Source organism: Ambystoma mexicanum, chromosome 10, assembly GCF_040938575.1.
Source record: "Ambystoma mexicanum isolate Mex_15411 chromosome 10, UKY_AmexF1_1, whole genome shotgun sequence".
NCBI classification, from domain to species: Eukaryota; Metazoa; Chordata; class Amphibia; order Caudata; family Ambystomatidae; genus Ambystoma; species Ambystoma mexicanum.
In genome coordinates this window covers 293,981,503-293,996,651 of record NC_090932.1, presented here as the reverse complement: position 1 = coordinate 293,996,651, position 15,149 = coordinate 293,981,503, and the positions used below count along the sequence as shown (strand labels likewise).

The 15,149-nt window shown below is 50.1% G+C and overlaps 1 protein-coding gene across 2 annotated transcripts in view; it reads left to right on the top strand.

The window, feature by feature from the left end:
* GPC1 (glypican 1) overlaps positions 1 to 15,149 on the top strand; it is a 409,732-nt gene that overhangs the window by 83,696 nt on the left and 310,887 nt on the right. The window contains exons 1-2 of one of the 2 annotated variants that reach the window (XM_069617863.1): positions 12,563 to 12,606; positions 12,708 to 12,835. The exons of the other annotated variant lie outside the window; for it this stretch is intronic. Of the exons in view, the coding sequence (XP_069473964.1) occupies positions 12,578 to 12,606; positions 12,708 to 12,835 (157 nt within the window). The 5' untranslated portion in view covers positions 12,563 to 12,577. Of the gene's footprint in view, positions 1 to 12,562; positions 12,607 to 12,707; positions 12,836 to 15,149 lie in introns of those variants that run through there. 2 annotated transcript variants of the gene reach the window in all.

Sequence of the window (15,149 nt, the reverse complement as noted above, 5' to 3'; positions counted from 1 at the left end):
CTCATCTAACTCCCATACTTGTCTAACTCCCATACTTGTCTAACTCCCATACTTGTCTAACTCCCATGCTCATCTAACTCCCATACTTGTCTAACTCCCATGCTCATCTAACTCCCATGCTCATCTAACTCCCATGCTCATCTAATTCCAATGCTCATCTAACTCCCATACTTGTCTAACTCCCATACTTGTCTAACTCCCATGCTCATCTAACTCCCATACTTGTCTAACTCCCATGCTCATCTAACTCCCATGCTCATCTAACTCCCATGCTCATCCAACTCCCATGCTCATCTAACTCCCATACTCGTCTAACTCCCATGCTCATCTAACTCCCATGCTCATCTAATTCCCATACTCGTCTAATTCTGGGACACAGATGAGCAGGTCCTGAGGATGGGTCTGCACAGGTATGATGAGTCGCGGTGGCTCCCAGTGCAGGTGAAGGTGAATGGAGTTAGAGGAGGATGGTGGTGGAAGGAGGTGGCGATTCAGAGCGCAGAAAGGAGGTAGGCAAGCAAAAGGAATGGAAGAGTGTAGGTGAAAGGGCAGTAGAAGATGGACGTGAAAAGAAGAGAGACTGAGAGGATAAGGTGGGAAAGATTGTGAAACAGTGGCACAGAGGAATGAGGAGGCGGGGCTAAGAGAAGCATAATAAGAGTGGAGGAGGTTGGAGAAAAGGCACTGGACAACGGGAGGAGGAGGGGGCGATGAATGCAAGATAAAATGGTGGAGGTTGGAAAGAGCAGACAGGGGAGGTGACAGAGAAAAGAACACAAATAAGAGTGCAGAAAACCACTTAAAATTCATTGGCACAGAAAAAGGAGGAGGAAGAGAGAACTGATAGATCAAGGACCTTAGAAAGGATGTCCTGGGAGTAGCTATGGAGGAGGAGGTCAAGCAAAAAAAAGAAAGTGCGCACAAGAGAGAAAACATCCCAGGGTAAGGACTAGGCTTTAAGTGGTCCAGAGCTAGCAGGGTCCCATCCCCAGCAGACGACAAAGACTGTCCTAGAGTCTGGGCTCAGCCAGGGCGCCCTGAAATCATTTCTGGGACTCAACTTCCTAGCGCGCATAAGTGATTAAAACATGATGATTGGCAATACTGCTCCTTCCAGCAGCTGCCGCCATCAGCCAGGTTTATAATCACATCATGAGTTAGAGACATTTTGAATTAGATCATTTTTTGTAAAACTGAAGTGAAGGGAACATATACTATAGGAAATGCATTGTTCGATATTTGCAACTTATATTGAAGTCTTGTCATTAGATTGATTTAATAAAACGAATACAAAGGAATCCTGGCTTTTCTTCAAAGGAATAGAGGGACTGGAAAGTGCATTGACCTGGTTTCATTTGATTTCAATTTTGTATTTGAATATCGTTATGTGTGTCCATTTGTTTTAGTGCACATTATTTTATATGTAAAATCCTTTTTAAAATTGATTGTACTCGCTTTTTCTCCAGGTAGAACATCTCAGGGGCATCTGTTAGGCTGATAGTTGCATGGGCCCTGCGTGTTTTATAGGATCCTTCACTGCTTTGGGTTCGGTAGCCCCCCCCAGACACTACTTAAAGCACAGTCCAAATATTGTTTTGCAACAAGTTAGGGTCCCTCTCCCTCGATTTCTTATCGAACTTAAAGCACTGGGCAAGGAGGTCCAAAGAGAGTAAGAGAAGGGGAGAGTGGAAAGGGCTAGGAAGTTCACAGGGAGGTAAAGAGGGTCCCTTTGTTTCGGGTGCCAAGAAGGAAAGAGGAAAGTGAATATCTTTGGGGAAACGGGAAAGAGCCACCAGGGGGCTGGGAAAAGAGGGAGTGTCACAGGCCTAAGGCACCCAATGGGCAAGGCGATTACCACTCCAGTACTGGCAGAGCCTGTGGCAGACTCTTCCATTGGCGCCTCAGGCCTAGAGCGGTCTGGCACAACCACCAACAAGCATGCAGCTTTAGCCTAAAATCAAAGAGCCGCTCAGGCCGTAACCGGTGTAACTTTCCATCAAGAAGAACAGTACTGCGATGAAAGCAGCAACAGTGAAACCACTCAGCCCAGCCAGGAAAGGAAGGCCAGGGCACTTACGCCCAAATGACTGTGATTGACTTAAAATTGACGACAGCGGAAACAAAGGGGAACAGTGAGGAAACTGACAGACTATAGCCCTTGAGCGAGAGAGCATTCATTGTTCATTCTCGGTTTCTGTCCCACATCTTTCACTTCAGTCTATTCTAGGCCATCCACTTTCTTAGTTTGAAAAATACGATACTTTCTGCTAAAATTCCTTGGTGTTGGGTTGTCTTTTGAGCCTCAACCGAGACACCCCTCCATAAAAGAGCTGTGATGAGAAACTATTACACACAAACCAGTGTGACTGCCGCTTTCCCACCTTTTTGTTTCTTCTGGGACCTGCACTTGTACAGGACAGCAAAATGAAGCTGGCTGAAAAGAGACGGGAAGCGACCAGCAGGCAATCAGAAATAAAGAGATAGGAGTCATTTGAATCCCACCATAAGCAGAAGATCAAGCCTCAGTTGGATTGATGGCACAATGGTTACCAGGCCTATTGCATTTTTAAGGGTCTCATGGCCAGTGATTGAAGTGAGCGGGAACGGTCGGGAGCGGTGTTCCACTAGATTTATTTTTTCTGTTCACCATTGCTCTACTTTTTACGATCATATTCACCATTCTATGTAGAGGATTTGTCCACTCATGTCCCTGTGCAAGTGTCCAGTTGTAACAGGAGCCTTAGTTACTAGTCATGGGACTATTGCAATGCCCCGGGTGCAAGACCTGGTCACATGTTGCACTATGCTTCCACCTACCCTCTCCCCTGCAGAGACCACAGTTCCACTACTTTTTTTTTTGGGACACTTCTACCACTACTCACGGCCTCATTTAAGGTAATGCATCGTTGTTTTGGGCTGGCCTCTATGACCAGCTTAGTGCATCACAATACAGCCCGGTGCTTCACACCACTGATCTTGGGGCTCAATGGCAGCATTTTCGGGGACGCCACATAAATAGAAACACCCATATATTGCTTTATAGGTCTCGAGGATTACATCTTTTATTACTCCATGGGGGGGAAAGAGGCTGAGAACACTAATATTCATTAAAGTGCTTTTCTCAAAGATTACTTGAACGAATGTCGGTCCAAAACTTCCCTAAACTGGATCAATTCCCTTCCCAGAGCATAGATTATACCCTATATATCAATCAGGAGGGTAGCTCAGGGGCAACGTGCTCGCCTTGGAAGCAAAACGACATGGGGCACCACTGGAGCACCACAGGTTCGATCCCCGGGTCTGCGCTTAGAAACCTCTGGGCATTAAATGCGTTATAAATAATAATATCATGGCAGGCCCGCCTGTGCTAAAGGGCCTATCCAGTCTATGATATCACAATGCCCAACCAATCATCACCAAACACAGGAACATTCCGGAATCTTTACTGCTGCGGCTACTGGAAGATGCCGAGAGCTGGAGCTGTTCTTTTCTATCGAGAACATGTCACAAGATGCCGGGTCCTTTGGCCAGCAACTGTAACCAAAATCCACACGGGGAACACGAGAAGCCAATCCAAGGCCAGCCTGATGCGCCCCGCAAGGCCAAACGATTGGCTCGGGTCACCGGGAGTTCATTGGCAAAATCCATCGTCTCTTCTGCCGACCACGGAGAGGAACACTTCCAGGAGTGCCGACATGACCTGCATCTCAAGCAGCTCTGCGCATGCGCTGCTCTGCTGTCCTTGGTGTCTACCAGCTGTGCTCGAAGTAGAAAGCATGCGCCCAGAGGAACCCATCGAGCGAGACAATTTGACCAAAAATAGAGTCTGCCTTGGAGCTACACAGAAGGATTTGCCTTTTAAAGAGTCTCTATTCATTTTCGCACATTGGCATAGCGCTCATTTGCTATTTCCGTGGCCTCTTGGCACTGTCAGCTGTCTGATCAACCAAGTGAACTCTAACAGAAGTGGGCTACCCTACGGGTTGAGCGTCATGTGTATATGTGTCGGGTAAAGCGATCATGTATGCGATGCTTAACCTGCATGCAGCCTAACGAGAGGGCCCTTAAGCCCCTGTAGTGCATGGGGCCCCTACTATTAAGGCCCACCATTTGCCCAACAACTATGAATTTCAGTGGGTGGCAGGACTCTCATAGGTCCCCCGCTGTTTTTTACAGAGTGCCCCTTCCATACTGTTACTCCCATGGGTGGCGCCAGACTAGGGCTTGGCTGTGTTTAAGCCCTCCCACTTTGAGGCAGAAGGCATCACTCTGCTGTGACGCCTAAACAGTGGCTCTGATGGCAATATCTCAAAACGGCCATTCAGTCCCCTGCCCCAAACATCTTGAGGCTGGCTCTGCCTCTGCAGTGACAGCAATTTCATTGAAGGCAGTGACTGAGTGGGGAGCCTGTTGGTACATAAAGAACACATTCTCACCCCCCAGCCTGGACTTCACAATGGTTGTTGCCAGTCTTCGAAGTGAGCGGGAACAGTCAGGAACGGTGTTCCACTGCTTATATTGTTTCTGTTTACCAATCCTCTTCTTTGGTTACGACCATGTTCACCATGTTGTACAGAGTATTTGTCCATTCATGTCCCTGTACAAGTGTAAAGTTGTAATAGGAGTCTTAGTTACTAGTCACTTAGACTATTGCAATGCCCCGGCTGCGACACCTTGTCACATGTTGCACTAGGCTTCCACCTACCCTCTCCCCTGCCGAGACCACAGTTGCGCTATTTTCTTCAGTACACTTCTAGCACTAGTTGTTGCAAATCCTCTTATCCAGTCCATGAGCACTCTGAAGCGCTTGCTCGACGATCCTGTTGGCTTGATGATGGTAGAGCACCATGGTGTGAGACCCTACACAGAAAACTGCCTCCATAGCCTGTGAGGTGAGCTTCAAACCTTTGTCTATTACAGGAGTTACAGGGGGGGCCTCGCGTCCAAAGGTTTTCCCCAAGGTTGCAATGACTGCAGATATGTCAACGTGTTTTGTAAAGCCACCTTTTGGTCATTAGTATAGTCGATAGCCACCAAGGCAAAATGTCGGTGCCATGGAAAGTTGCCAAAAGTGCCCACTATGTCAAATGCGACTCGGATCCATAGCCCTTTGAAAGGTTTGAAAGGTTAAAGGAAGGTTAAAGGCAGCGCTTTAAGTGGTCCGGGGCCCATCCCGACTAGCCCCAGCCACACCCCAGCCATGCCGACAACTGAGGCAGCCTGTGTAGCCGAAGTACTGCACGCTTACACAGGCTGCCGGCAGGTGTCAGCACTTAGGATTTTTAAAAAGTAAAGGCAAACTGAAGTACTGACACCTGCAGGCAGCCTGTGTAACAGTGGCTTCAGCTACATAGGCTGCCTGATGACACTCTACTCAGAAACAGGAGGAGGGTTGGAGGGTCCGGCTCTCCTATTGTTTCTGAGTAAAGAGTAGTCAGACAGCATGAAAGCCCTTAAACCGCGTAGTTAAAGAGCTTTCATGCTGCCTGACGACTCTTTATTCAGAAACAATAGGAGAGCCGGGCCCTCCAGCCCTCCTCCTGTTTCTGAGCATCTATGTGATCAATGCAACCACACACAATTGCGACGGCCGAAAATGCCGACTTTATTTTTTCTTTAAACCCCCTTTACAACACATTTATATGCGGGGGGGGACCCCCGCAGCTCCCCCCCATATTAATATAATATCCCATACCCCCCATATATATGTGGTGTAAAGGGGGTGTTTAAAAAAAAAAGTCAGGCATTTCGGCCGTCGCAATTTTGAGGGCGACATTTTGGTCCATTTCCGTTTCTGAGTACAAAGTCATCACGCAGCAGACAGAGCTTTCACTCAAGGAACCGTGTTTTTTAACCACGCTTCTCCTTGAATGAAACGGCTGCCTGCTACATCTGAGACGTGGGACGCACTGGTGCCTTCCTTTTGTGGCGCCCAACCCTTCCTTTTTTTAAAGGAGGGGCTTGGCGCACCAAAGTTAATATTGCCAGTGTGCCAACTCCTGCTTTCAACTCCCTCCCCCTTAGGCGGGGGCTCTCATTAGGGGCGTGGCCTAAGTACACACAGGCCACATCCCCTCACGAGAGCCCGCTGCCCTCGATTTAAATCCCACTTCAAGCACTGGTCAAAGGGGAGCCCAAGCTTACCTGACTACTTTGTCACTGTTGGCAAAACTGTGGCAACGTCTAACCCAGGACTCTGACTTTCAGCCGCAGGCATAAGGCAGTGAATGGTGGCACCAAAAGGGGTGCCCCTGCTGTGCCGCCAGGACGTAGGAGGCAACAGGGGGATCAACTGGAAATTCAGCGAGGAACGTTGGATCCAGATGTTGTGTCTGACCGCAGCAGGAAGGCAGCAGCGGTGGCCGCCACTGTTGGGAGTAAATTAACAGAGGCACAGTGGAGGCAAGAGTAGTGTTAAGGAAACCACAGACAACCACTTCTTTCCGCTTTTTTCTGCCCAACTGACGAGCCAACTCCGAGAGAGGATCGAAACAGACAAGGCATTTAGAATGGATAAACATCCGCGCAAAACGCATGAGGGGGACAGGGCGGGAAAAGAGGGACGCACACACGACATCCGGCATGGGCACCGGAAGTTGATGGGGGTAGCTAGATGTGGGAATGCGCCCCCTGTGCTTTAATTACCCCTTGTCTGGTTTTCCAGCTGGACCAACCAGAATGGTTTCTGCTGCTGTGGAGATTACAGTGCTGAGCAATGCCTTCTGATCTCTTTAGAGCAACTGCCCAGTACACTTTGCCAGCAGCTGTCACCCTTACCGTCTCGTGTTTGGATGCACTGGGGTCATGGCCCGCCTTAACATTTTTCAACCCCCTCCGCTATTTGGGATACATTAAGTGCCAAGAACGAGTATGCTGGTCCTTTTTGCATAGACTTGCATAATAGCCTGGCAGTTAATTAAGGTCATCAAGGGTGACTTTAGCAAGGTCATCGCGTTAAGGGCTCACATATCCTTGTGTGTGTTTTAATCACACCTCATTGCTGTGTTTGTACAGCCGTGTGTGAAAAAAGCACCCACCAGACGCTTTTACGACTTAGACACTATTACCTGACGTGATCTGAGCACCTGGGCTGGTCCACTTGGAAATCCCCCTTTCTTTAAACTCCCATAGGCTTGACTCTCAAGCGCCAAGCACTCCTGCCACTGTTACCTAGCAGTTCCCATTGGCTGATGGCATTCTCTCACGCTGCCTGTCCCCGCTTTCTTTTTCTTTCGTTTTATGTTCCTACTACAAAAGACATTGCACCCCTTACTTTTCAATAAACACTTTGGTTTGGCCCTCGATATTAATGTTTTATCTTAATTCCATTTGGTAATTACAAGCCCTTTTGAAGAATTAAGTCTTGGGTTCAACCCGTGCTAAAGGAAGGGCACTTCAAGAAGGTTCTTGATTGGCACCTGTTTCCGAGCCGAAGGGTATGGTGCGATGGGTTGTCCCGCTTCTCACCACTCACCTGCTTGGCCAGCCCAGTTCCCTCCTCAAATCTGCCTTCTGCCCTGCATTCCCCCCAGCATTCCCATACGACATGGGTGCACAACATACGGCCCGCGGGCCAGTTGCGGCCCGCCATGCTGTTGTTTCCGGCCCACGAGGCACAAAGACTTTCCTAAAGGAGGGCGGCCCGCAAGCAGCATCGGCCTCCCTCCATTAGGAAAGTCATTGTTATCTTCCGGGCCGGACAAATGGCCGTCATTGGCTCAGCACACACGCACCACGTCACTCCTACGAGCCACGTAGTGCGTGTGTGCTGCACCAATGGAGTGCCAGCACTACGGCTGGCGTGGCCATTAAGGCTTGATGCCGGAAGGCATTTCAGCCTTGCTGGTCACGCCAGCCGTAGTACCACTCACCTCGCCAGCGTTCCAGCTTACCTGCCTTCCAGCACGTCTCTGGTAAGTGGTCTGTGTGTTTGTGTTTGTGTGTCGGGTCTGTTCTGCTGTATGCTTGTGTTGTGTATGTTGAGATAAGGTGTGGGGGGGCGTGTCGGATGTGTATGAATGTTTGTTTTTGAGTGTTTGTGTTGTGTATGTTGAGATGGGGGGGTGGGGAAGGGTGTCGGATGTGTATGAATGTTTGTTTTTGAGTGTTTGTGTTGTGTATGTTGAGATGGGGTGGTGGAGGGGCGTGTCGGATGTGTATGAATGTTTGTTTTTGAGTGTTTGTGTTGTGTATGTTAAGATGGGGTGGGGGGCGTGTCGGATGTGTATGAATGTTTGTTTTTGAGTGTTTGTGTTGTGTATGTTGAGATGGGGGGTGGGGGGGCGTGTCGGATGTGTATGAATGTTTGTTTTTGAGTTTTTTTGTTGTGTATGTTGAGATGGGGGTGGGGGGCGTGTCGGATGTGTATGAATGTTTGTTTTTGAGTGTTTGTGTTGTGTATCTTGAGATGGGGGGTGGGGGGGCGTGTCGGATGTGTATGAATGTTTGTTTTTGAGTGTTTGTGTTGTGTATGTTGAGATGGGGGGTGGGGGGGCGTGTCGGATGTGTATGAATGTTTGTTTTTGAGTGTTTGTGTTGTGTATCTTGAGATGGGGGTGGGGGTCGTGTTGGATGTGTATGAATGTTTGTTTTTGAGTGTTTGTGTTGTGTATGTTGAGATGCATGTATGGGTGCATGCTTCAGAGTTTGTGTGAAGAGTTGGGGGGGTTTGGGTCTGTATGGGTGCATTGTTTGAGAGTGTGCTGATTTGTGGGGTGGGGGTTCGTGTCTCTATGGGTGCATGGTTGAGAGTGTGTGTGCTGAGTTGGGGGGTGGGTGGTTCGGGTCTGTATGGGTGCATGTTTGAGAGTGTGTTGATTTGGGGGTGGGAGGTTCGGGTCTGTATGGGTGCATGTTTGAGAGTGTGTGTGCTGAGTTGGGGGGGTGGGGGTTCGGGTCTGTATGGGTTCATGGTGTATGCTTGAGAGTGTGTGCTGAGTTGAGGGGGTGGGGGGTTCGGGTCTGCATGGGTGCATGTTTGAGAGTGTGTGTGCTGAGTTGGGGGGTGGGCGGTTTCGGTCTGTATGGGTGCATGTTTGAAAGTGTGCTGATTTGGGGGGTGGGGGGTTCGGGTCTGTATGGGTGCATGTTTGAGAGTGTGTGTGCTGAGTTGAGGGGTGGGGGGTTCGGGTCTGTATTGGTGCATGGTGTATGCTTGAGAGTGTGTGCTGAGTTGGGGGGTGGGGAGTTTGGGTCTGTATGGGTGCATGTTTGAGAGTGTGTGTGCTGAGTTGGGGGTTCGGGTCTTTATGGGTGCATGTTTGAGAGTGTGTGTGCTGAGTTGGGGGGTTCGGGTCTGTATGGGTGCATGTTTGAGAGTGTGCTGATTTGGGAGGTGGGGGGTTTGGGTCTGTATGGGTGCATGTTTGAGAGTGTGCTGATTTGGGGGGTGGGGAGTTTGGGTCTGTATGGGTGCATGTTTGAGAGTGTGTGTGCTGAGTTGAGGGGTGGGGGGTTCGGGTCTGTATGGGTGCATGTTTGAGAGTGTGCTGATTTGGGGGGTGGGGGGTTTGGGTCTGTATGGGTGCATGTTTGAGAGTGTGTGTGCTGAGTTGGGGGCTGGGGGGTTCGGGTCTGTATGGGTGCATGTTTGGGAGTGTGTGCGCTGAGTTGGGGGTGGGGGGTTCGGGTCTGTTTGGGTGCATGTTTGAGAGTGTGCTGATTTGGTTGGGGGTGAGGGGGCCATGGGGCATAGTGTTTGGTTGGGGGTGGGAGCCGTGGGGCATAGTGTTTGTTTGGGGGTAATGGGGCCATGGGGCATAGTGTTTGGTTGTGGGTTGAGGGAGCCGTGGGGCATAGTGTTTGCTTGGGGGGTGCCATGGGGCATATTGTTTGTTTGGGGGTAATGGGGCCATGAGGGGGCCATGGGGCACACAGTGTTTGGTTGGGGGTGGGAGCCATGGTGCATAGTGTTTGTTTGGGGGTAATGGGGCCATGGGGCATAGTGTTTGGTTGGGGATTGAGGGAGCCATGGGTATAGTGTTTGCTTGGAGGGTGCCATGGGGCATAGTGTTTGTTTGGGGATAATGGGGACATGGGGCAAAGTGTTTGCTTGGGGGGTGAGGGACGGGGGCATAGTGTTTTCTTGGGGGGTGAGGGACAGGGGGCATAGTGTTTGGGTGAGGGTGAGGGGCCATGGGGCATAGTGTTTGGTTGGGGGTGGGAGCCATTGGGCATAGTGTTTGGTTGGGGGTGATGGGGCCATGGGGCATAGTGTTTGGTTGGGGGTGGGAGTCATGGGGCATAGTGTTTGGTTGGGGGTGGGAGCCATGGGGAATAGTGTTTGGTTGGGGGTGATGGGGCCATGGGGCATAGTGTTTGGTTGGGGGTGGGAGCCGTGGGGCATAGTGTTTGTTTGGGGGTAATGGGGCCATGGGGCATAGTGTTTGGTTGTGGGTTGAGGGACAGAGGGCATAGTGTTTGCTTTGCAGGCGAGGGACAGGGGGCATAGTGTTTGGTAGGGGTGGGAGCCATGGGGCATAGTGTTTGGTTGGGGCCGAGGGACAGAGGGCATAGTGTTTGCTTGGGGGGTGAGGGACAGGGGGCATGGTGTTTGCTTGGGGGTGGGAGCCATGGGGCATAGTGTTTGGTTGGGGGTGGGAGCCACTGGGCATAGAGGTTGGTTTGGGGGTGATGGGGCTATGGGGCATAGTGTTTGGTTGGGGGTGAGAGCCATGGGGCATAGTGTTGCACTCCAAGAGTGAACTCAATAATAAAGCTAAAACAGGCACAGTTAGGAGATGTACATCCTTTGCTTTTTTGAGGAAACCTGACTCAACGAAGGCCATACTCCTCTTGGGTAACCCAAACAGCAAACTATAGCAGTCCAAAATAATGGAATGTCCAATCACGGGTCAATAAAATATATATAATTTAATTAAACAGACGATATACAATAACTAAATCAAAATAAATGATAACAATGGAAAATGTGTAGTACAAAATGTAAGTTTGAAATGCAATAAAAATCGTTACCCCTCAAAAACATATTCTTTTTCCATGTGTTTAATACAAATTGGGGGTTGAAAAAGCCTCCTGACATGTCCCGCCTACCGCCCCGCCCACTTTTACTTTTCGGCCCCCTATAGCCCTCATGTAAGGTACTTTCGGCCCTCTGTCAAAATCAGTTGTGCACCCCTGCCATACGGTCATATTCCAACACGATACGTCCCTTTCAAGTCTTCAGTGTTTGTGTTGTGTATGTTGAGATGGGGGTGGGGGGCGTGTTGGATGTGTATGAATGTTTGTTTTTGAGTGTTTGTGTTGTGTATGTTGAGATGCATGTATGGGTGCATGCTTCACAGTTTGTGTGAAGAGTTGGGGGGTTTGGGTCTGTATGGGTGCATTGTTTGAGAGTGTGCTGATATGTGGGGTGGGGGTTCGGGTCTCTATGTCATGATCTCTGCTTCCAAACGGTCAGGGTTTTCCCAACTCCCTTGGAAGCAGATCCATAACCCAGGTTCCGAGTGCCAACCAGTCCCAATTGGGACCTTTTGGACCCAGTCCTGGCGCCAGTGGCACCAGGCTCATAAATATGCCCAGTCCCAGCGCTGGAAGCGCCGGGCTCATAATGCTTGGGTGGACTTACCTGCAGCAGACCATGCTGCTTACTTGCCTGCCAGTTGAGCCTCTGATCCTCTTCTGTTTGGAATTACTTTTCCTGTTGGGTGGGGCAGGAGCCACTCCCTAGATTCAGAACACTGGAACTCTTCTGGAAAGCAGGAACTCTTTTCTTACCTAGGCGTGGCTGTGGAAGGAGACACCTAAGCACTACAGGAGGCTATTTAAACCACACCCGATGGATGAATCTTGCTTTGCGTTATTCTGCATCCTCTGCAGCAGAACGCTCATTGTGTCTTCTGCATCTGATCCTGGGCCTAAGGAAAAAGGCTTACCATCCTGAATCCAGTCTTCAGCAACACCTATAAAGACAAGAAAGAACAGGTTAGCATTACGGTCTTCAGTGACAGCTCTTCACTTACCTGGTTCATCGGCTGTCACCAACGCCTCGCGCTGCATTCCGGCATCTGAAAGACAAAGGCTTACCTACTCTTCGTGCGCTCCGGAGGTCTTCACACTGCATTCCGGCATCTGAAAGACAAAAGCTTACCAACTCTTCGCACGCTCCGGAGGCCTTCGGCGCTGCATCCCGCATCTGAAAGACAAAACAAGGTGCGTTTAAAGACATTGGGGAACTTTAATACTCACGTGCCATTACTCCTTTCCACATCTAACCCAGTGGGTATTCCGGCACCCTGCAGCCGCTCCGAACTTGTACCTGCAAAATAAAAAGACAGTTAGAGCGCATCGTGAAGCAGGCAACAAGCGCTTACTTACGTGCTTCCAGGCGCTTCTATTCATCACACGGGCTCCATCTTCAACTCACTTCAGCCTGTCATCCGCCATCGCCGGAACCCTGCAAAACAAGAAACATCATTACTAAAGACTTTAAAGACATTAGAATTACTCGAAACTTACCGTTCGTGCAGTAAACGACGGACAGCAGTCTTCTGAAGTCAAGAGGCCTGCTCCCCTTATCCAGTGAAGAAACTGGTTACAGCACCCTGCCCCGAGGCAGATGGAGAGCACGGCGTTCACTTACCTAAGGTGAGAGCGTTAACCTTTGGGGTTCTACAGGAGAAGAGAAAGGGAAGAAGAGAGAGACATTCAATAACCCAGTTCCTTAATCCCATATTTTCTATCTGCAGACATCTTACCCTTCGAGTCAGCCATACAGTGCACAGAGGTCCAGCCCAAAGAGCCAGCCTTGTGTTACACATCACCTTTGAAGATACGGTATACGCCCAGTCAAGACCGGCGCCTCTACGGGAATCAGGTGAGCGTTACACTCTATGGGTGCATGGTTGAGAGTGTGTGTGCTGAGTTGGGGGGTGGGTGGTTCGGGTCTGTATGGGTGCATGTTTGAGAGTGTGTTGATTTGGGGGTGGGGGGTTCGGGTCTGCATGGGTGCATGTTTGAGAGTGTGTGTGCTGAGTTGGGGGGGTGGGGGTTCGGGTCTGTATGGGTTCATGGTGTATGCTTGAGAGTGTGTGCTGAGTTGAGGGGGTGGGGAGTTCGGGTCTGTATGGGTGCATGTTTGAGAGTGTGTGCTGAGTTGGGGGTTCAGGTCTTTATGGGTGCATGTTTAAGAGTGTGTGTGCTGAGTTGGCGGGTTCGGGTCTGTATGGGTGCATGTTTGAGAGTGTGCTGATTTGGGAGGTGGGGGGTTTGGGTCTGTATGGGTGCATGTTTGAGAGTGTGCTGATTTGGGGGGTGGGGAGTTTGGGTCTGTATGGGTGCATGTTTGAGAGTGTGTGTGCTGAGTTGAGGGGTGGGGGGTTCGGGTCTGTATGGGTGCATGTTTGAGAGTGTGCTGATTTGGGGGGTGGGGGGTTTGGGTCTGTATGGGTGCATGTTTGAGAGTGTGTGTGCTGAGTTGGGGGCTGGGGGGTTCGGGTCTGTATGGGTGCATGTTTGAGAGTGTGTGCGCTGAGTTGGGGGTGGGGGGTTCGGGTCTGTTTGGGTGCATGTTTGAGAGTGTGCTGATTTGGTTGGGGGTGAGGGGGCCATGGGGCATAGTGTTTGGTTGGGGGTGGGAGCCGTGGGGCATAGTGTTTGTTTGGGGGTAATGGGGCCATGGGGCATAGTGTTTGGTTGTGGGTTGAGGGAGCCGTGGGGCATAGTGTTTGCTTGGGGGGTGCCATGGGGCATATTGTTTGTTTGGGGGTAATGGGGCCATGGGGCATAGTGTTTGGTTGGGGATTGAGGGAACCATGGGGTATAGTGTTTGCTTGGAGGGTGCCATGGGGCATAGTGTTTGTTTGGGGATAATGGGGACATGGGGCAAAGTGTTTGCTTGGGGGGTGAGGGACGGGGGCATAGTGTTTTCTTGGGGGGTGAGGGACAGGGGGCATAGTGTTTGGGTGAGGGTGAGGGGGCCATGGGGCATAGTGTTTGGTTGGGGGTGGGAGCCATTGGGCATAGTGTTTGGTTGGGGGTGATGGGGCCATGGGGCATAGTGTTTGGTTGGGGGTGGGAGTCATGGGGCATAGTGTTTGGTTGGGGGTGGGAGCCATGGGGAATAGTGTTTGGTTGGGGGTGATGGGGCCATGGGGCATAGTGTTTGGTTGGGGGTGAGGGACAGGGGGCATAGTGTTTGGTAGGGGTGGGAGCCATGGGGCATAGTGTTTGGTTGGGCCCGAGGGACAGAGGGCATAGTGTTTGCTTGGGGGGTGAGGGGCAGGGGGCATAGTGTTTGCTTGGGGGTGGGAGCCATGGGGCATAGTGTTTGGTTGGGGGTGGGAGCCATTGGGCATAGAGGTTGGTTTGGGGGTGATGGGGCCATGGGGCATAGTGTTTGGTTGGGGGTGGGAGCCATGGGGCATAGTGTTGCACTCCAAGAGTGAACTCAATAATAAAGCTAAAACAGGCACAGTTAGGAGATGTACATCCTTTGCTTTTTTGAGGAAACCTGACTCAACGAAGGCCATACTCCTCTTGGGTAACCCAAACAGCAAACTATAGCAGTCCAAAATAATGGAATGTCCAATCAAGGGTCAATAAAATATATATAATTTAATTAAACAGACGATATACAATAACTAAATCAAAATAAATGATAACAATGGAAAATGTGTAGTACAAAATGTAAGTTTGAAACGCAATAAAAATCGTTACCCCTCAAAAACATATTCTTTTTCCATGTGTTTAATACAAATTGGGGGTTGAAAAAGCCTCCTGACATGTCCCGCCTACCGCCCCGCCCACTTTTACTTTTCGGCCCACTATAGCCCTCATGTAAGGTACTTTCGGCCCGCTGTCAAAATCAGTTGTGCACCCCTGCCATACGGTCATATTCCAACACGATACGTCCCTTTCAAGTCTTCATAAAGTCCATGGAGTCTTCCGAAAATGTTTAAAAGTGCAAGGACGAGTATGCTCGTCCTTTTTGCATAGATCGGCACAATAGCCTGGCAGTTAAGGGGTTAACAGACTTCCTGAATTGTGACAGATGTATATGATCACCTTTCCTGCAAGTGAGCAAAATACGCATCATGTGCGCACTCTGCACATGTTCCTGAAATTGCCACCATTGAACTAACATTATTATTATCACTATTAGAGTATATATTGAGCGTGGACCTAGCTCC